General features: G+C 46.4%; 1 protein-coding gene across 5 annotated transcripts in view; it reads left to right on the top strand.

Annotated features, from left to right (window-relative positions):
* Positions 1–4,524: 4,524 nt before the first annotated feature.
* Positions 4,525–17,514, top strand: part of RNLS (renalase, FAD dependent amine oxidase) — a 78,328-nt gene continuing 65,338 nt past the window's right edge. For 2 of the 5 annotated variants that reach the window (XM_071748898.1, XM_071748897.1), the window contains exons 1-4: positions 4,525–4,746; positions 5,044–5,149; positions 5,986–6,128; positions 7,276–7,434. In XM_071748898.1, the coding sequence (XP_071604999.1) occupies positions 4,527–4,746; positions 5,044–5,149; positions 5,986–6,128; positions 7,276–7,434 (628 nt within the window). In that variant the 5' untranslated portion in view covers positions 4,525–4,526. Of the gene's footprint in view, positions 4,752–5,043; positions 5,150–5,985; positions 6,129–7,272; positions 7,435–17,514 lie in introns of all 5 variants that reach the window. The other 3 variants (XM_071748900.1, XM_071748899.1, XM_071748901.1) reach the window with 3 other exon arrangements.

Consider the following 17,514-nt stretch of genomic DNA (forward strand, 5'->3'; position numbering starts at 1 on the left):
CTCTGTTGGGTGTCTTCTCACCCACTTTTCAGTTACTTCCATCTGGTCAATTATCTCTGCACGTCATAGCCCTCATTTGGCATTTTTTGCCCATCCAGCATTTGTCTTGTGGACATCACCTCTTCCCAGCTGGTGATGCCCTTGACCAGCAGCTGCCTGGTGGCTGAGGAGCTCCCTGCAGGGATGGTGAGGAATGGTGTGGGTCTTGGGTGCCACTTTTGGCAGCACTGCTTTCGGGGGCACCTCTCTGCTTGTAGTCCATGAACTGGCATCCTGCAGTAGCCTAGTGCCAGCTTTGCAAGCTGCAGGCTCCTGTTACCTCTCCTGGTGCCAGCACCTGCCAGGGTTGGCTAATCTGCAGCAAACACACATTCTTTGGAAAGCCTAAATCATTCCACCTCAGCTTGAATCCATGCTGATTGGTCTTTGCTAAAGTCTAGCAATGTCAGTCTAAAGGCAGTGCCAGAAACCCTCCCAGCGTGTCTCACCTTGCATGAGTGATGAGCCGTGACTCAGACCAGAGCCTGAATTTTCCAGAGAAGGAAAGGTGGAAAAACAGGTTCAAATATGGTGAGACAAGAAATCACTTCGCCTTCCTCCCATCATGTATTAATGCCAACATAACTTGCCTTCCTCTTGGGGACAGGGTGTCAGAGAGGTTCCTGGTAGAGCTCTGGTCACTCTTGGTCCTTGCAGCAAGTCTGGGCCATGTCACCCTAGAACTTAAGTCCGATGAAAAGACAGCAGAGCAGCAGGAGCTGAGCCTTCAGCAAGGTGTTCCCAGAGACTCTGAGCATGACACAGCTCTTCCTGTGGGATGCAGCCTCCATAGAGAATCCAGCACATCTACTGAGGCTTTGTGCACTACCAGGATGTAGATGCTGTTAAAGAAGTCTAGTAGGATGCTTCTGCCAAGTCGTGAGGTTCCGACTGGACCTGCTTGCCTTCTGAACCCCTTTTCAGGGAGGAGTTTTGGTGTGGCTGGAACCAGTCTTAGCTTCTGGGTGTAAAGACTTCAGACTCTTGGTTCTGTATCACCAAGTTGGTTTATTGCATCTTGAACAGGTGCCTCCAGAAAGGAGCCCTGCCCATATTGTGCCTGTGCCCTTTAAGGCCTCACAGTCTGTCCACACGATGTGCATTCATCCTGTTTACCTTAAACACCTTTTCCTGAGGCAATAGGGATCTCCTCTCTTTTGCATGTGCCCTGAACTTCACCAGTTGTTTCATCTACACCTGGAATTCTTTGGTCTCCTGCTGTCTACAGGTAAAATGGTCCCTTTATTATTTGCATCTGTAATTATAGCTCCTTGAATTCTGGCTCCAGCTGGCTCTCCTCCTGTCCCGATGTGTTGTGTCACTGTCAGGGTGTGTGTGTGTGCTTTTTCACTCTGTTAATTTCTGTTCAGTACTTTTCCAGGCAGCAGTTTAACCAGAGTCCAACAGCAGCTCAGTGTGGCTTGAGGCTCTGGTGTCTCAGCTACTTCTGCTGAACAAAAAGCAAACCAGGGCCCAGAGTGGCCACACTCTAAACATCTAGCTGCAAGCAAAGATGATACTTGTTTTAATCCCCAGTAACATGTCTCTCCATCCCCTCACCCCTCTCTGCACCAGTGCCAGCCAGGATCTCACTGTCACCACAGCTGCAGCCCCAGGGATGCTCCCCACCTCTCTGGCAGCACTGGTGAATTCAGGCTGGGACCACCTGGAATGATCTGGAATTCAGGGGGAATTATGCCATGGACTTCTCTGGGCAACACTTGGTGCTAAACACATAACAAGGGAGGTGGTGTCAGCCTCAACACCACAGCTCAACCAAGGCTACCATCCTGGAAAGTGTAGGTCCTTACTGGAGAACTGAGATATTTCCCTTATCTGCCTAAAAGTAATTAAAACCAAAACCCATCTACAAAATTGGGATAAAAAGAAAGAATTCCAAGCTTAAAACCTAAGCTTATTCAAAGAATCATAGGTTCAAGGAATGGTTTGGGTTGGAAGAGACTTTAAAGATCATCTAGTGCCAACCCTCCTTCCCTCAGCAAGGACACCTTCCATAGACTGGGTTGCTCCAAGCTCCATCCAACGTGGCCTTGAACACTTCTAGGAAGGAGACAGTCACAGCTTCTCTGGGCAGCCTGGGACAGCATCTCATCACCCTCAGAGCAAAGAATTTCTTCCTAAGATCTCATCTGAATCTCCACTCTTTCAGTTTGAAACCATTGCCCCTTGTACTATCTCTCAATGCCCTTGCAAATGGCTCCCCAGCTTTCCTGTGGCCCCTCCAGGTACTGGTAGATGCTCTAAGGTCTCCCTGAAGCCTTCTCCAGGCTGAACAACCCCAACTCTCTCAGCCTGTCATTCTAACAGAAGTAACCTTATGCCATTGGTTTTAGAAGTTATTTTATTTCATTTCATTTCATTTCATTTCATTTCATTTCATTTCTTTTAATTTATTTTGTTTTCCTTTTGTAACAACCCACTGAAGAGGAGAGAATTACCTGAAAACAACCACAAGGTGAAGCATTGGGCTACTTTCTCATTGGTTCTGCTGTTAGTACTGGATCTTGATGGGCCCAAACAGCCACCACATGTGGGTTTATATGCACAGTACCAGGGATGTTGGCTTTTGCCTGGCTGTGCACCAGTGAAGCAGAGCATTCAGTGTTCAAGGAACTATTTGAAGATGTTGCTGACTACCAGCCTGCATGGCAGAGTAGAAACATGGGAGCTTTGGAGCTGCTTGAGTTTTAAACATGTTTTCCAGAAATTTTGTTATTTGTACATTTTGAATTTCCTACATCTTCCCCAAATTTTTGCAAGATTTTGATACCTTTTGAAACTGGGATTGGAATGCAACTTTTTGAAAGATGCATGAGGAATGATCTTTGGGGATAACCTTCAGGGACACACCTATAGCCAGGTTCAGTTTGTTTTGGTAAAAGCCAGGTCACATCAGATGCTTGAGCAGTGTGATTGCAAGGGATGCAGGAACAGCGTGAGGAACACCAGCAAGAGTGGCAGCAAAGTGACCAGCTGGCAAAAAGCAGTGTCCTCTGCTTCTCCTGAGCTTCTAACACCTGGCACAACAATGCAGCCACACAAACAGAGCTCCTGTCAGAGCATGTCACCACCCAGGTTTCCAGCTGTGCGGTGTGTGAAGGGAGGAACACTGATTGCAAGCAAGACTGCAGGAGGTGTGACCAGACTGAGAAACTGCTCTGCTTGGTGGCCAGGCTGCAGGAGGTGGTGAGAAGGCTGAGGGGAATGTGAGAGCCTGAGGAGATGGATCAATAGAGCCATCTATTATGCATCTGTGATGCCATCTGTCATCACTCAAGACAATTCATCTTGGCCACTGTGAAGGCAAGTCCTGGATCTCTTTTGGGCCAGGAGGAAGGCAGTGTCACGGGGGATAAAGAGGGGTGGAAGAAGGTCTCAGCATAGAAACCTCTCCTAACCCTCTCATACCCACAGGTATGAGGCCCTTGTCCTTATGGGAGATTTCAACTTCTCAGAAATCAATTGGGAATACTGTGCTGCTGAGACAAGCAGGTTTTGGAAATTTTTGAAGTTTGTAGGAGATAACTCCTTGTCACTGAGGTAACACCTGTCACAGGTACTCAGTGAGCCAACCACGAAACATGCACTCCTAGATTTGCTGTTTGTGAATGGAGAAGTACATATGGGAGAGGGACCATAACAGGCTTGAGAAATGGGCTTCAACAGCCCCTGTGGCAGGTGAGCTGCCACAACACCCCTGTGTGTGAATCAACAGTTGGGGCACTTCTCCTGTTGTGCTTCTGCTCTTTAGCCCTTCTCAGACTGGTATGGAGTTGAGGTTGGACAGAGCCCTAAAGGCCTCTGGTCTCCAGCAAGTCTCAAAGTCAGTCCAACCAGATCAGGCTGCTTATGGCTTCGTCCTGTTCTGCTTCTCCAGGGATGGACTCCCCTCGTTGAGCTCTCCAGCTGAGACTTGCTCTTCCAGGACCTGTAGCAAGAACCTGTTTGCCATTCTTTTACACAGGGAGGCGTTTGCCAGTCAGCCGAGAGACAACCTGCTTACTCAGGAGGTGGTACAGTCTGGCACGCAGCTTTGTCAGCCACAACTACCCTTTCCCAACAACAGAACATACAATAAAAGACGTCTTACTGATGACAGCCTCACAGCACTGCCGATGTGCGCTGGGGACCTGTGCATTGTTATCTCAACGTACAGGATGCTGGCTGATAGTTCTGTGTTAGTCATCCATCCAAGAGGACACAGTGGAGTTGTACTTCAACACCTTTCTATAACAAAATGCCACAGTCAAGTTTTACATTCCCGCATCGGCATGGGGAGGTGTGCGTGCAGAGGAGTGCGTGTGTGCACGTGTGTGCAGAGCTGTGTGCGTGCAGCTCTGTGCGTGGAGGGGTGTCCGTGAGCACACACGTGCCCACAACAGGAACCTCCGTGCACACGCCCGCCTGTACCCGCACACAGGTGTCCCCGCCTCTTTGACCCTCCCCCTGTGTAATCGCACACACGCATGCGCAGGGCGTGCGGCTGTGCGGGCGCTCCCGCGTGTGCCGTGTCCGTGTCCGTGTTCGCCGGGACGCACCCGCACCTCCCGTGGGCGGGGCTGGCGGCGCGGGTCATGTCGCGCGTGCTGGTGGTGGGCGCGGGGCTGACGGGGGGCGCCTGCGCGGCGCAGCTGCGGGGGGCGCTGCGGGAGCGCGTCACCCTCTGGGACAAGGCGCGCGGCGCAGGTCAGGTGGGCTCCGCGCGCGGTGGGGGGTGCGGTGGTCGCTGAATGGGTGTTCCCGGCGGGGTGTACCCGGCTGGCTGTTCCTGACTGGTTGTTCCTGGCTGATTATTCCCGGCTAGTTGTTCCCGACTGGCTATTCCCGGCTGGGTGTACCCGGCTGGCTGTTCCCGACTGACTCTTCCCCACTGGCTGTTCCCGACTGACTGTTCCCGGCTGGGAGTTCCCGACTGGCAGTTCCCAGCTGGGTGTTCCCGTCTGGCTGTTCCCGGGTGACTGTTCCCGACTGACTGTTCCGCAGGGGGCCGCATGAGCACGACCCGCAGCCCGTGGGACGCCGCCTGCACCGCAGACCTGGGCGCACAGTACGTCACACTCGATCCCGAGCATGCGGGGCCCCGCCTCAGGTGAGCCCCGTCCCGCCCCGCCCGCGGCTGAGGGGAGGCTCCGCCCCTGGGCCCCCTGCCACGTCCGGGCAGACCCCCCGAGGTCCGCCCTTATCCTGGGACCCGTCTTCTGTCCCCTTTTGACCCTCTCCGCAGGTGTCACAGCTCGAAAGTTTCCACCCGTGGTGCACATCCACCCAGCACACGGGAAAGGCAGGCAGGCACAGCCCAGCGACGTGAACCCCAGTCACCTAAACGCTGTGCAGGTGACAGGGACGTTAGGTCTGAAAGAAAAGACTGACGTGGCTTTCCTTGGTGGGGACAGGACACCTCAGTAGCTGACTGCGGGAACAGGGGGTATCGTGTTGGCAGGGCCTGCTTGGGCTTGCTGCGGACACGGGGTTAATGCACTGTATGCTGGGAAGGGGCTGGTGATGTAACAGAGATGGAAAACCACAAGATTTGTGTGGCAATCAGGCAGGTGTGTTTCATGCACCTGCATCCAGATGCTGGAATATTCCTGCACTCCACGGTGGGAATGCAGTTTGTAATGGTACTCAGAGCTTGAAGTAACTGTCATATATGACTCGGCCATAGTCCAGTTTTTGTTACAGACACCAGGGGGTTACCTTGTCACATCAGAGGCCAGTAGGACAGCAAGGTGGTTTGTCCTTTTATAGCCATGGCTCCTGCCTGTGCATAGCCTGGCTTGAAACACAGGTTGTATGGAGTGATTAAAAACTGTTCCCTAAGTTCAAAAGTCTGGTCAGTCCTAACTTGAATTGTGAAAAATAGTGACGGCTGCTTTTGGTTTCATTCGGTGTATTTTCATCTCTGTGTCATTTGCTCCATTTAAGCTTCTATGAGGAACTTGTGTCCCATGGCATCTTGAAACCACTGACTGGCCCTGTTGAAGGAATGGTGGTGAAAGAAGGCTCATGCAATTACGTGGCTCCCCAGGGCATCTCCTCTGTTGTCAAGTATTACTTAAAACAGTCAGGTAATGTTTTAGATGCCTTTGTATGAAATGAAAGGTTGTAATTATGGTTTTGGTGGCATTCTTGAACTGTTTTAAATCTCTGATGAGTGTATTCAAGTTCCTTGTTTGTTTAATGTATGTCTGGAAGCTGCTTAGGTGGATAAACATGTCTGCAAGCTCTATGTGTTTCCAAGTCCTGCAAGTGCTTTGCTGACTTCAGCTGCACTGCTGGCATATAAAAATCTCTATACAAGTATAGTGGCTATAGGATCAGGGGCCAAGCTTATATTTACACCCTTGACTTTAGCATATGAAAGTCAGACCTAACAGTTAAGACAGAGACAATGTAGTGGGAGTGAAATCGTGGCTGAAGGGAGACTGAATTGCAACTTGAATGAAATGAGTGTTTGAGTGTTTTTTTCATGAGATTGTATTTTTGTTAACTGCTGTTTAAGGGAGCACCTGGGAATGTAGTTGTGAGCTCCATCCTGTGTCTCATAGAAATGAACCCTTATGCAGCACATAAGCTTGTGTTGAATGTCCTTTAGCAAAGATTGGAGATTATCTGCTGGTTTAAACTGTGTAACTACTTCATTAGGTGCTAAGTGGCAGAACCACTTGCAGTTTAGTGACTAATTTAACTCTGGTTTAAAAAATGTTACCTTTATGAGCAGTCAAGGTTTGCTTCTTTCATGTAATTGTTTTTGTCTTTTTTAATTATCTCCTTTTGGATACTAGTCTTGCAAATTATTAACTGCGCTCTGGTCTTCCAATACATGAGAAGTGCTAAAAGGGGCAGTGCTCTTTTTTCAGCTTCTGGGGATGTGCTTTGGTCATTTATCCTGTGCTGCCTCCTATGCTCTTTGCATATTATTCTGAATTAGTTCAGCTCACTAAAATGACATTAAACTAACCTAACAAAGAGAGTATGTCAGATAGGAGTCAGATCAATACCAGCACAGGGGAGTGATGTGATCTTTTCAGGTTATGAGGATCCCCTATTTAACAGGCTGTTAAATTGATTCAACCTGTGAAACTTGTGAAACTTGGCCCAAAGATCATCTTTATGCTTTGCAGTTTGCAAGTCATCCAGTTACAAAGGGAAACTACTCTGCATTTTCTTTGTGGAATCCACTGTTGCTTGTATTTAACTTCTTTTTCCAAGCAGGTGCAGATATCTTCTATGAACAGCATGTAACTCACATCTCTCTCAGAGATGGGAAATGGGAAGTCTCCAGGAAAACAGGACCACCAGAACAGTTTGATATAGTTATTCTCACAATGCCTGTTCCACAGATTCTTCAGCTGCAAGGTGACATTGTAAACAGTAAGTTCAAATCTCAAAACTGCAGGTATCGATCCTAAAATGCCAAATGACCATTTTGTGTAGCAAAGATACACTCAGCAGGTGATTTATGCCAGAATATGGTAAATCTGAAAATGGTAGGTGGGTACTTTCAAGGCCATATGTGTAGTGCACAAGTGTTAGTACCTTGATAGAAAAAATATCTCAATATATAAGTTAGTTTTTAATCTGATCTTTATTTTTTTGTTGACTTCTGAAAAAGGAGTTGTCTTTCTGTAACTTGGAAATGGGTTTTGAATCAAACAAAGTCTTCACCTGCTCCCCATGTGGTGAATTCCATGTGGCTAAATCTTTATTGACATGTCAGTGCTGCCCTTGGTATCTCTGCAGTAGGGATGACCCAGAGAGTAATACCTGAATACCAACTGTGCCAGGGGGAAAATCCCTTGGGCATTTCAGTAAGCCTAAAGTCATACAAAGTGCAGGGGAGAAAAAAGTCCACATCAGAACTCTGGTCTCTAGTTGGTAAGATGAAAGCCTCTCAGTCCCTCCATGCTGTTCCTGGCTGTCCCCTGGGGGTTGTAACCCCAAACATGAGTAAATCACAGTTACCCTTTGGTGATTTATTGTGGGGAATGTGTTGACAGTGCCATGGAGGCTTAGAAAGAGCATTTTGGTGCTGAGAAAGAAGTATAATTTCATGCCTGGACAGTTTTACTACTTTAGGTGTGATGTCTCAGGTGTGAGACTTCCAGGGCCCACTTTTCTCTGCAGTCAGGCTGCTGAATGCCACACACCCATGCTGGCTCTGTGCAGTGTCCCCTGACAGCATGCTCCAGCAGTGTTGTTTCTGGGGGGAGATGGTTTGGCTGAGTTGCTGCCAAGACTGTGAATAGGTTAGGTGTACTTGACATGAGACTTGATCCTTGCAGAACAGTCACTGAGGATTTACGGAGCAGAGATCTTGACAGAGCTCTTCCAGAGGCAGCTCTGAGGGCTGATGCTGAGCCAGGAAGCCCAGCCAGGCCTGTGCTGATCTGGCAGAGCCATTTGAAGTACTCTGGGCTGTGGGTTTAACACCTCTGCTACAATGTTTTACCAAAGACATTCTGTATCTGGCTAATAACTCCTCTTGCAGCATTGGGGCATCCACGTGGTTTGAGCCTATTCTGGTCAGACAAAGCTTGTTGCTGCTCTGCTACCAGCTCCTGAAGCAGACACTGTAAAATTTGTGGGTTTTCTGGATTGTAGAAATCACCAGTGCTTGAAAGATGAAGAGCTGACTTTAATGCTTGGCTCCTTGTGCTCTGCTGTATATTGGATTTTAATGTATTTAAATATGTGAGTGTGGTTTGGAAGCTGTCTCTTTAAAGGTCTTGGAGCACTAGAGGGATGTGGTTAGAGTGAGCTGCCAGAGTCTATCTGAAGTTATCTCCTAGTAACCAGGACACCTGTATGAGAAGAAAGAAGAGGACAGTGTGGAGGAGAAGGGCAGAGAGGTAAAGGAGGATAGATGGCAGAAGGACATTTAACTGCAGCACAGCATCTTATGGTAGCAAAGGGAAGATTGGTGTCTGATCATGGTAAAGAAGAGAAGTATTTTCATTGCCACCTCTTATTTTAAGTTTTGTGCCTAAAGAGGTAAATATCCTGTAAAAGCAGGACTTCTCTGCTATTACTTTTTTATAAGCTCTCTGATTTATAAGCTCTCTCAGTCCCTTTACCATGGAAAGTAATGATATCCCCACTGAATTTTCATGTTTAGTGAATGCTCTTTCAGAAACTTCAGATGCTGAATGATATGAGCAGGGTAAATGTATAGACATCCTTTTCGGAATCTGATATTTTCCCTTTTGTAGCACGTGTGCTGTTATGCTATGTAACGATCCAATAAACTTAAGCAAAACATTGACTGTTCACTAACTGAAGCACAGCTTTGCAAGCATTAGAAGGTAAGAGTAGAGTGATGTATAACAGCTATGATGGTTTCCCAGTCTACAAGGAGTAACATCACCTCAGATTTTGTCAGGCTTATTACAAAAATGTTTCACACAGTATTGCTTGGAGATGTTTGCAGTCATGGGTGACTCTCAGGGTGTTTAAGTTCAGTCAGCTCAATTCAAAGCAGATTGGAAACCTCAGCAGTCCAGACTAGTACAGGCATGTGGGGATGTACATAATGAGGTGTCTGTCTGATTGCTCAGTGGTGTGATTATTGGGGTATAAGACTGTGGGGCTGGGTCTGGCCCATCCTGTCCAATATCTTTTATACCAGTGGTTGATAGTGAATGTCCTGGGAACAGAAGTGAAGATAGTGCAAAGTATTCCTTTCTCAGAGTCTTCCAAAGGATCCTCTAGTCTGCATCTCAAGGTCTTCCTCAGTAAGAGTTGATGTCTTTACAAACTGTTTTTCTTGAGATAATTAGATCCTTTCATGTCCAAAACGTGGGCATGTCCCCTTCAGAAGACGAGTTAAGGTGTTCATTTCACTTGGTCTTGGGGTGCTAGAACAGTCAATTCTTTTCCCTACATACTTTTCTAAGTCTTCTGTGTAACTGCAGGATTATCAAAATATCTCAACAAACCCAGCAAGTTTTGTCTCTTTTTCCCCTTCTCCCCGTTTCTCTTCCTCTCTCTGTCTATAACCTGTGTGAGACAGGCTTCCAGATTTCCACCCAATTGCTAATTCATCTCAGCCAACAGGCTCCCCATTGTGGTGTATTAAGGCACAGACCCAGATTCACTGAGACAATCTGGACAGAAGTTTCTTAGCTCACTCAGTTACATTTATAGTCGAGTTTTTCCAAGCCACTCCCCCCCCTCACCCCAAGCACCCTCTCCTGCATGTCCTCTTCTCCTTTGTTATGTAGCAACCTCTCCTTTGTGCAAATACATCAGAATTGATACATTGCAGCTGCACATTGCTTTTTACCAAGGTTCAGTTCTGCTCCCATGGTTTGTGAGATTAGAGGCTCACAGCTGCTGTTCAGATTTGTCAGTTTCATACCATTTTCACCACTTCCCACATCTCCCCCTTTGTTTTGTAAACTTGCCAACATCACTTGCTGGAGGGCTCAGGTGATAAGAGTTTGCATAAGCCTAACTACACATGGGATACAGAGCAGAAGACAAAAACTAATAAAAAACTCCCTTCCAACACAATGATCTTTTTCAGCCATGCTCCTAAACTGGGAAACAACCGTGCAAAAGGGTTCCAGTCATCTTCAACCTTAAGTTTTTGAGTAAGAAAGATGCTTTAATGTTTGAATACTTCTATGCACCAATTCAGAATTATTTGACAGGTTCATACAACATAAGCCATCAAAATCCTCACAGCCATGGTCATGAGCAAGAAGTAAAAAATCAATGGCTGCATGATTTTGTAAAGTATTCTGTCTTACTGAATTTACATCAAGCAACCAAGCAGAAAGAGCATTTGATGTTGCATTAGTTTGCTTGATGAGCCAAGAGCCTAAGCAAGTTAAGGTTGTTAAATCTTGTGTGGCAGCAACCACAGGAGTAAAAAATGAAGTGGTGGTGACTTCAGCAGGATTCCAAAAGGTAACTGTATCCTTACAGTCAGCCTGAAGCGTGGATAGATTGTTTTGCCCTGTGGAAATGCTGAATTCACATTTAATTTAAAAGCATAGAAATATTTGGTGTTTATCAAAAGACCTAAGCTGCAAGGTCCCCCACTCAGATAAGAAGGAATATAAGGCCACACATGGTCGCTGCAGATCAGAATGATACCTCTAGGTAACACACTGAGTGTTAGAAGAGCAAAAAATTATAGCTGTAGTTAAACCACACAGTTGCATTTCCATATATAAGCAATGTTGAATGAACATCTGGAACTAAAGGTTGATTTTTGCCTATATAATTAAAAAAAACAATAATCCATTTTAACTGAGCCTAACAAATCAATTTCCTGAGGCTCTATTGTGCTAAAAGGCAGATGGGGTGCCCAGATTTTCCAGGTGTCAGTAGGTTTACCATGCTTAAAAGGGAAGAGGGACTGGGGTTGGAGCACAGTCCAGTTGTCTGTAGGGAGGCCCACCAAACATTTATTGAAAGGGTTTGCTGGTGTGGCTACTGACAAGCACAAAACATCCTGTCTGATTACACTGGCCAGGGTTACCCAAACATTCTCCTTGGGCTGCACAGATGGCCAAAGGAATGTTAGTCCTTCCATTGCAAGGGTGATGATGATGATGAGACAGGAGGTGATGCTGGTCTCACCCATCTTGCTGGAATGCAGTAAAGTCCAGAATCTCTGGAAACACAAGTATATCCTTGTCCCCAGGTTATTAGAGGGAATGGTCCTTCCCATAAATGAGTATTATGGTCTCAAGTTTTAACATAAGCTTTCCCTTGCTGTATGCTTTGCATCTTTCCAAAGTGTTGTTCTATTGGGGTCACATCATCTTCTGCTTCGTTTAAAAAGTTTAAAACAGAGCACTTTTTGTAAGTGTTTCTAGGGGATATATCCCAGGCTTTCCTTTTTTTGTTTTGTTAACATGGCTTTTAAATTGCTGTGTACTTGTTCAATAATGGCTTGCCCAGTCGGAGTCAGGGGTTCCAGTGACATGTGTGATACCCCATTGCTGAAAAACTTCAAGAATAACTTTTGATTTTTATGCTGGCCCATTGCCTCTTTTGATTTGTGCTGGAGCACCAAGCATCGCAAAGGTGGCTAAAAAATACTTCTTAACATCATGAGATTTTTCTCCAGTATGAGCAGATGCAAAGATACAGGCTGAAAAGGTATCAATGGAAACATGACTGTATTTTAGACAACCAAAGTTCATGATACGTGTGACGTCTGTTGGTGTTTGTAAGGGGTTTAAACCTCGCAGATTAGTGCCTTAATGTGGTAAGGGCTGTAAGAGTTGACAATCAGGACATGCAGTGACAATTTGATGAGCCTGCTCCAGAGTGACATGAAAGGAGTGCTTGAGCACACTGGCACTCTGATGATAAAACTTGTGAGGCAGGCATGCTTGTTGAAGTAAGTCTGGCACCTGAACTGTAGCTGCTAAAAGGCCAGCAATTTTATTGCCTTCAGTTACAGGGCCAGGAAGGTTAGTATGAGAACAGACATGAACCACAAAATAAGGAGTGATACGATGGTTTAAAAAGTACTGGAACTCCTTCAGTAAAGCAAAAAGATGAGGATTAATGACTGCCTTAAGATTAGCACCTTCCAGTCTAGTAACAATACTGGCTACGAAGGCAGAGTCAGTAACAACATAAATTGTGAAAAATACCTGAAACACCTCACAACTGCCACCAGTTCTACTGTCTGGGAGGAGCCAGGCACTCTTTGAGTATCATTCTGCCAATGTCCCTGCTTGTCCCTCCAGATGATGACTGATTTTCCAATTCTGCCTGACCCATCTGTAAATCAGGTTAAGGCCTGTGGTAGTGGAATAGGACTGACGTTGAGATCTAAGGTAGGCACTAAAACCTGGGATTAAAAAAAATGGTGATGAGGGAAAGGAATACTAAAGCATCTGTTGAAATCTGCGACTTGGAATGAAAGACATGACTGTAAGAGCCCTCAATCTGCTGCTAGAGGGAGGAAAACAGTGGCAGGGTCACAGCCCGTTGGAAACAGCAACCAGGAGCGACCTTGCTCTATCACATTGGCTACGAGTTCATGTCTGGTAACAACAGTCTTTGCAAACTGATGCGGCAAAAAGACCCATTCTGGGGTAATTAAGGGGTTTTCATTCTATGAGACCCATTGCCCTAGCAACCCAAAAGGCTGGAATCATGATGAAAAAACAAAAAGCAAAACAGGTGTTCCTTCAACAACACGATGAGCTTGTTGAGCTGAAACAGCTCCAGAGATCTTGTTGAGAGCCTGTCGTGCTTTGTGAGTCAGAGATGGGGGCGATGCTAAATCTGGGTGGCCTTTTAACAATGAAAACAGAGGATGCATATCTTTGGTGGTGATCCCTAAAAGAGGCCCAATCCAGTTAATGACTCCTAACAGTCTCTGAAGGTTATTAAGAGTTTGCACGTTTGCTGTAAGTTTTTTCTGCAGAGTGATAGTTTGGTTTTGTATCCTCCAACCAAGATATTGCCACGGAGCCATGTTTTGAATTTTTTCAGGCACTACATGGAGTCCCGCTGTTTTTACTTCAGTGGTAACTGCTGCAAGAACATCACCCACTTGGTGTCACTCTTTAGCTGCTGGTGGGGTATCGTCCATCTAATCATAAATGAGAGTACATGGAAACTGGTCTCGTATTGGGGCAACTGCCTTGGCAACAAACCATTGACAGATGGTGGGACTGTCGCGCATGTCTTGAGGCAGGATTGTCCAGTGTTAACAATCATGAGGGGCCAAGGCTTTTAGGGGAGGGAACAGGAAAGGCAAAATGCAGACCATCATGAGGATTCCAGGGTATTGTAAAAAAGCAGTCTTGTAGGTCTATGATTACTAGTGACCAGTCCTGTGGTATCATTGTGGGGGAAGGTAATCCAGGCTGCAGCACTCCCATGGGTTCTGTTACAGTGTTAATGCAGCACAGATCCTGTAGCAGCATCCATTTCCCACTTTTCTTTTTAATAACGAATACTGGGGTATTCCAAGGGCTTGTGGAACCCTTGTGCCCTACATGTAATTGCTCAGAAACCAAAGTCTGGAGATGATGCAGCTTCTCCTTTGATAGGGGCCACTGGTCCACCCAAACTGGGCAGTCAGTCATCATGTCAGGGCTGGAGTGTGCTGCATACCAGCAGCCCCTATTAAAAATCTGTCCCCAGTTTCAAATTCTTTTGTCCAAGGCAGTCTCTGCCCCATAAGGTGCAGGGTAAAGGTGCAGATATGGTTTGACTGTAGTGGTATGTCCTTCAGGTCCATAAATCAAAAGCAGATCTTTGCTTTGCTGAAGGGGACGTGGTGCCACCAACCCCCGCAAGTGCTGCATTAGCCTGCACCAGTGGCCAGAAAAGAGACCATTCTGCTGAGGCAATTACAGTAACACCACACCACTATCTAGGATGCCAGTAAGAGAGATCATATGTGTAGTCAGAGAATGGCAAAATTTGCAATGTCAGCCTTTGATGGTGCAGTTGCTGCACCCAGTATATCTGAGGAATTCCAGTGGACTCAAAACTGCCTTCTCCTCTGTTTTTAGAAGCCGTTCTCGATGGGCAAGCCCAAAACTATATAAGCTGGGTGATCTTTTCACCTGCTGGCACAGTACAAGGAGGGCTATGGGTCCAAAGCATTTTCTGTATTTCACCAGTAAAATCAGAATCAATCAGTCCAGAAAGCACAAATAGACCTTGCTTACTAACAGAAGATCATCCCATTAAGAAAGTGCTCATGCCGTTCCCTAAAGGTCCACAAACACCAATGGGAACAATCTGCACCTCGGTGCGATTTAATTCGACTGTGGTCCTGGTGTCCAGAGCCACTCCTGTGCTCCTGGCTGTGCTGGCACAGTGGCTTGCATTGGAAGTGCTGGTTGAGGAGCTGTTGGTGTCATTGTGTGATCCCCCCTGTCGCTCTCTCCCCCCAGCTTCCCAGAGGAGGGAGGGGGTTGCCATCCTTATCAAATGCTTTTCTCTCCTGCAGTGGGGACATATATCAGGACCCTTTTTCATTTTGTTATCTTTTGCAGAGGGGCATTCATGTTTAAAATGATCTTGTTTCCCACAGGCATAGCAGGGACCTGGACCTTGTTGAAAATTCAAAGCCACAAAAGCTTCAGCAAGCAGAGCTGTGTTGTGTGGAGTAGACCCCACGTTCTGGCAGGCTTTCATCATTTCAGTTATAGTAGGATTCTGGACTTTCCAGGGTCTCAATATTTTCTGACAGTCACCATTAGCATTCTTGACTGCAAGCTGTTTAAAGAGCAGATCATGGGCCTCCTTGTTATCTATTTGTTTCTTAATCCCTTCTTTCAGATGATCTAAAATTTCACAAAGGACTCATCCACCCCCTGCCTTATATTGATAGAAGAAGGAAGTGGAGATCCTGCCTCTGGGACTTCATGGATAGCCTTCAGGGTTAATCTGGCAAGCTGAACAAGCCCCTCAGGTGGGATAGTGGCTTGTGTTGAGGGTGCTTGAAAGCATCCCTCACCAATTAAGGATTATGTGTCTGCACAGCTCAGGGGGTTCCCCTGAGGCAGTTCAATGTTGTCCAGAGCTTCTGGGACCTAAAGTTCTTGACATTCTGTGGTAAAAATCCTAAACGGCATGGGGGTCATGATCACACAAGAAAGAGCTCTCCGGTCATAAGGAGTAAGAAAAGAGGAATGTGCAATTCCCTCTAACACGTTCATTGTAAAGGGGGCAGCTAATCTGTTCTCTTTAACCACTCTCCACACTTCTCTTATGGCCTCATCACTGAGAGGCTCCCATCTAGGATTTTGCTGATTGTGACAGCACATCACGGGAGAGCCTTGTGAGATACCAAACTCTTGGCCTTTCTGCTGTATCCCAGCCCAGCAATCATGGGAGTCAGGGGGAAAAAAAGTCCGGTTCCCGCTCCGGGTCTATCGTCCCTGGGTCAAAAGAGTCATTCAAAAGCTTCCCCAGAGGCACTGATGGGACAGACTGATCCTGTGCCTGAACAGGGTTAGTGAGGCTGGTATCAGCACGTTTCACAGCTGTGGTCTCCTCAGTCTGTGGTAAGTTAACTGTTCTGACACCATGGGGCAATCGCTCCTGAAGGGCTTAGAGCCCACACAGCTTTTAAAGTGTCAAAGAGAATATGCCAAAGAGAATACTGCTGGTTCCAGCAGTGTGGTAGCAGTTTTACCACTTTGAGTGGCTTGAACCCACAATTGGACCCCAATTTTGTCCCACATTTCACATTTGTCCCACATTCTTTGTATCCAGGGAGGGCTCCTTTTCTTTAGCCCATAAAAGCAGGCACTTCAAATCTGTGCTAAATTCTGACCTTGTTTTCCCAATATGTGCAGGGTCAGAACATCTTTTGGCTCAGTGCTAATGATTCCCCATTTTGTTTTTGGCTGCTTACCTCCTGTCCTGCAGTGAGGTGATCGACGGCGCGCACCAGCAGTCCCTCGAGTTCAGCTGATCTATGTCCCTGGTGTAGAGCAGAGCTGCTTCTCTCTTTTTATGTCCCTGTTCAGGCACCATTTGTGGTGTATTAAGCCACAGACCCAGATTCACTGAGACAATCTGGATCAAAGTTTATTAGCTCACTCAGTTACATTTATAGTCGAGCTTTTCCACATCCCCTCCCCGGCCCCGAGCCTCCCCTCCTGCGTGTCCTCTTGTACTTTTCCTTTGTTACGTAGCAGTCTCTCCTTGTACAAGTTCCCCTTTGTGCAAATGCATCAGAACTGATACATTGCAGCTGCACAGTGCTTCTTATCAAGGTTCAGTTCTGCTCCCATGGTTTGTGAGAGATTAGAGGCTCACAGCTGCTGTTCGGATTTGTCAGTCTCATACCATTTTCACCACTTCCCACACCCCATTCCCTCGAGTTCCTTGGTGTCCAAGCTATTGCCTCTTTTACTACTGTTTCTGTAGGCTAAGAAGTGAGGGAGAGAGAAGTGTGCAAGGACTGTGTTTCAGTGCCTGAACGTGGTATAGATTTCAGATCCTTTTTGACTTACAGAGGGTCAGGGTACATCTCTATATCTGTATGTTGGTTGCATGTCAGAGAGCTGAGTCCACCCTTGGGATTTAAAATGTAATTTCATGTTAAGCTTAAGGTGGTTAGCTGTGGGGACCTGTGGTAAAGTCCTCTCCCCTCTTCTGTGACATTATCCTGCTTTTGTTCCTTTGTCAGCAGCAGGGGGTGGGTACCATGCTGGGAGTCAGATCTGCTTCCTCGCGTGACCCAAAGGTCACTGATGCTGAGAATGAAGATTTCTCACAGGGAAAATCACAGCCTGCCTCAGGGAGGTTTTCTTTCATCTCCCAAGCTTTTTGAAAGTAATTTTCATTTATTTACATGATATTCAGAGAGCTAAGATTTTGAAATAATTTTTAAATTATTTTAAAATTTTATGTTGAGTGGAAAAATTTCCGATTTAATACATGAAGCTCTGCAGACTAAAGCTTTTGTTAGGCCAATTTATTAGTTTGTGTTTCAGTTCGGTCTGA

This window comes from Heliangelus exortis, chromosome 7 (genome assembly GCF_036169615.1).
Source record: "Heliangelus exortis chromosome 7, bHelExo1.hap1, whole genome shotgun sequence".
Taxonomy (NCBI): domain Eukaryota; kingdom Metazoa; phylum Chordata; class Aves; order Apodiformes; family Trochilidae; genus Heliangelus; species Heliangelus exortis.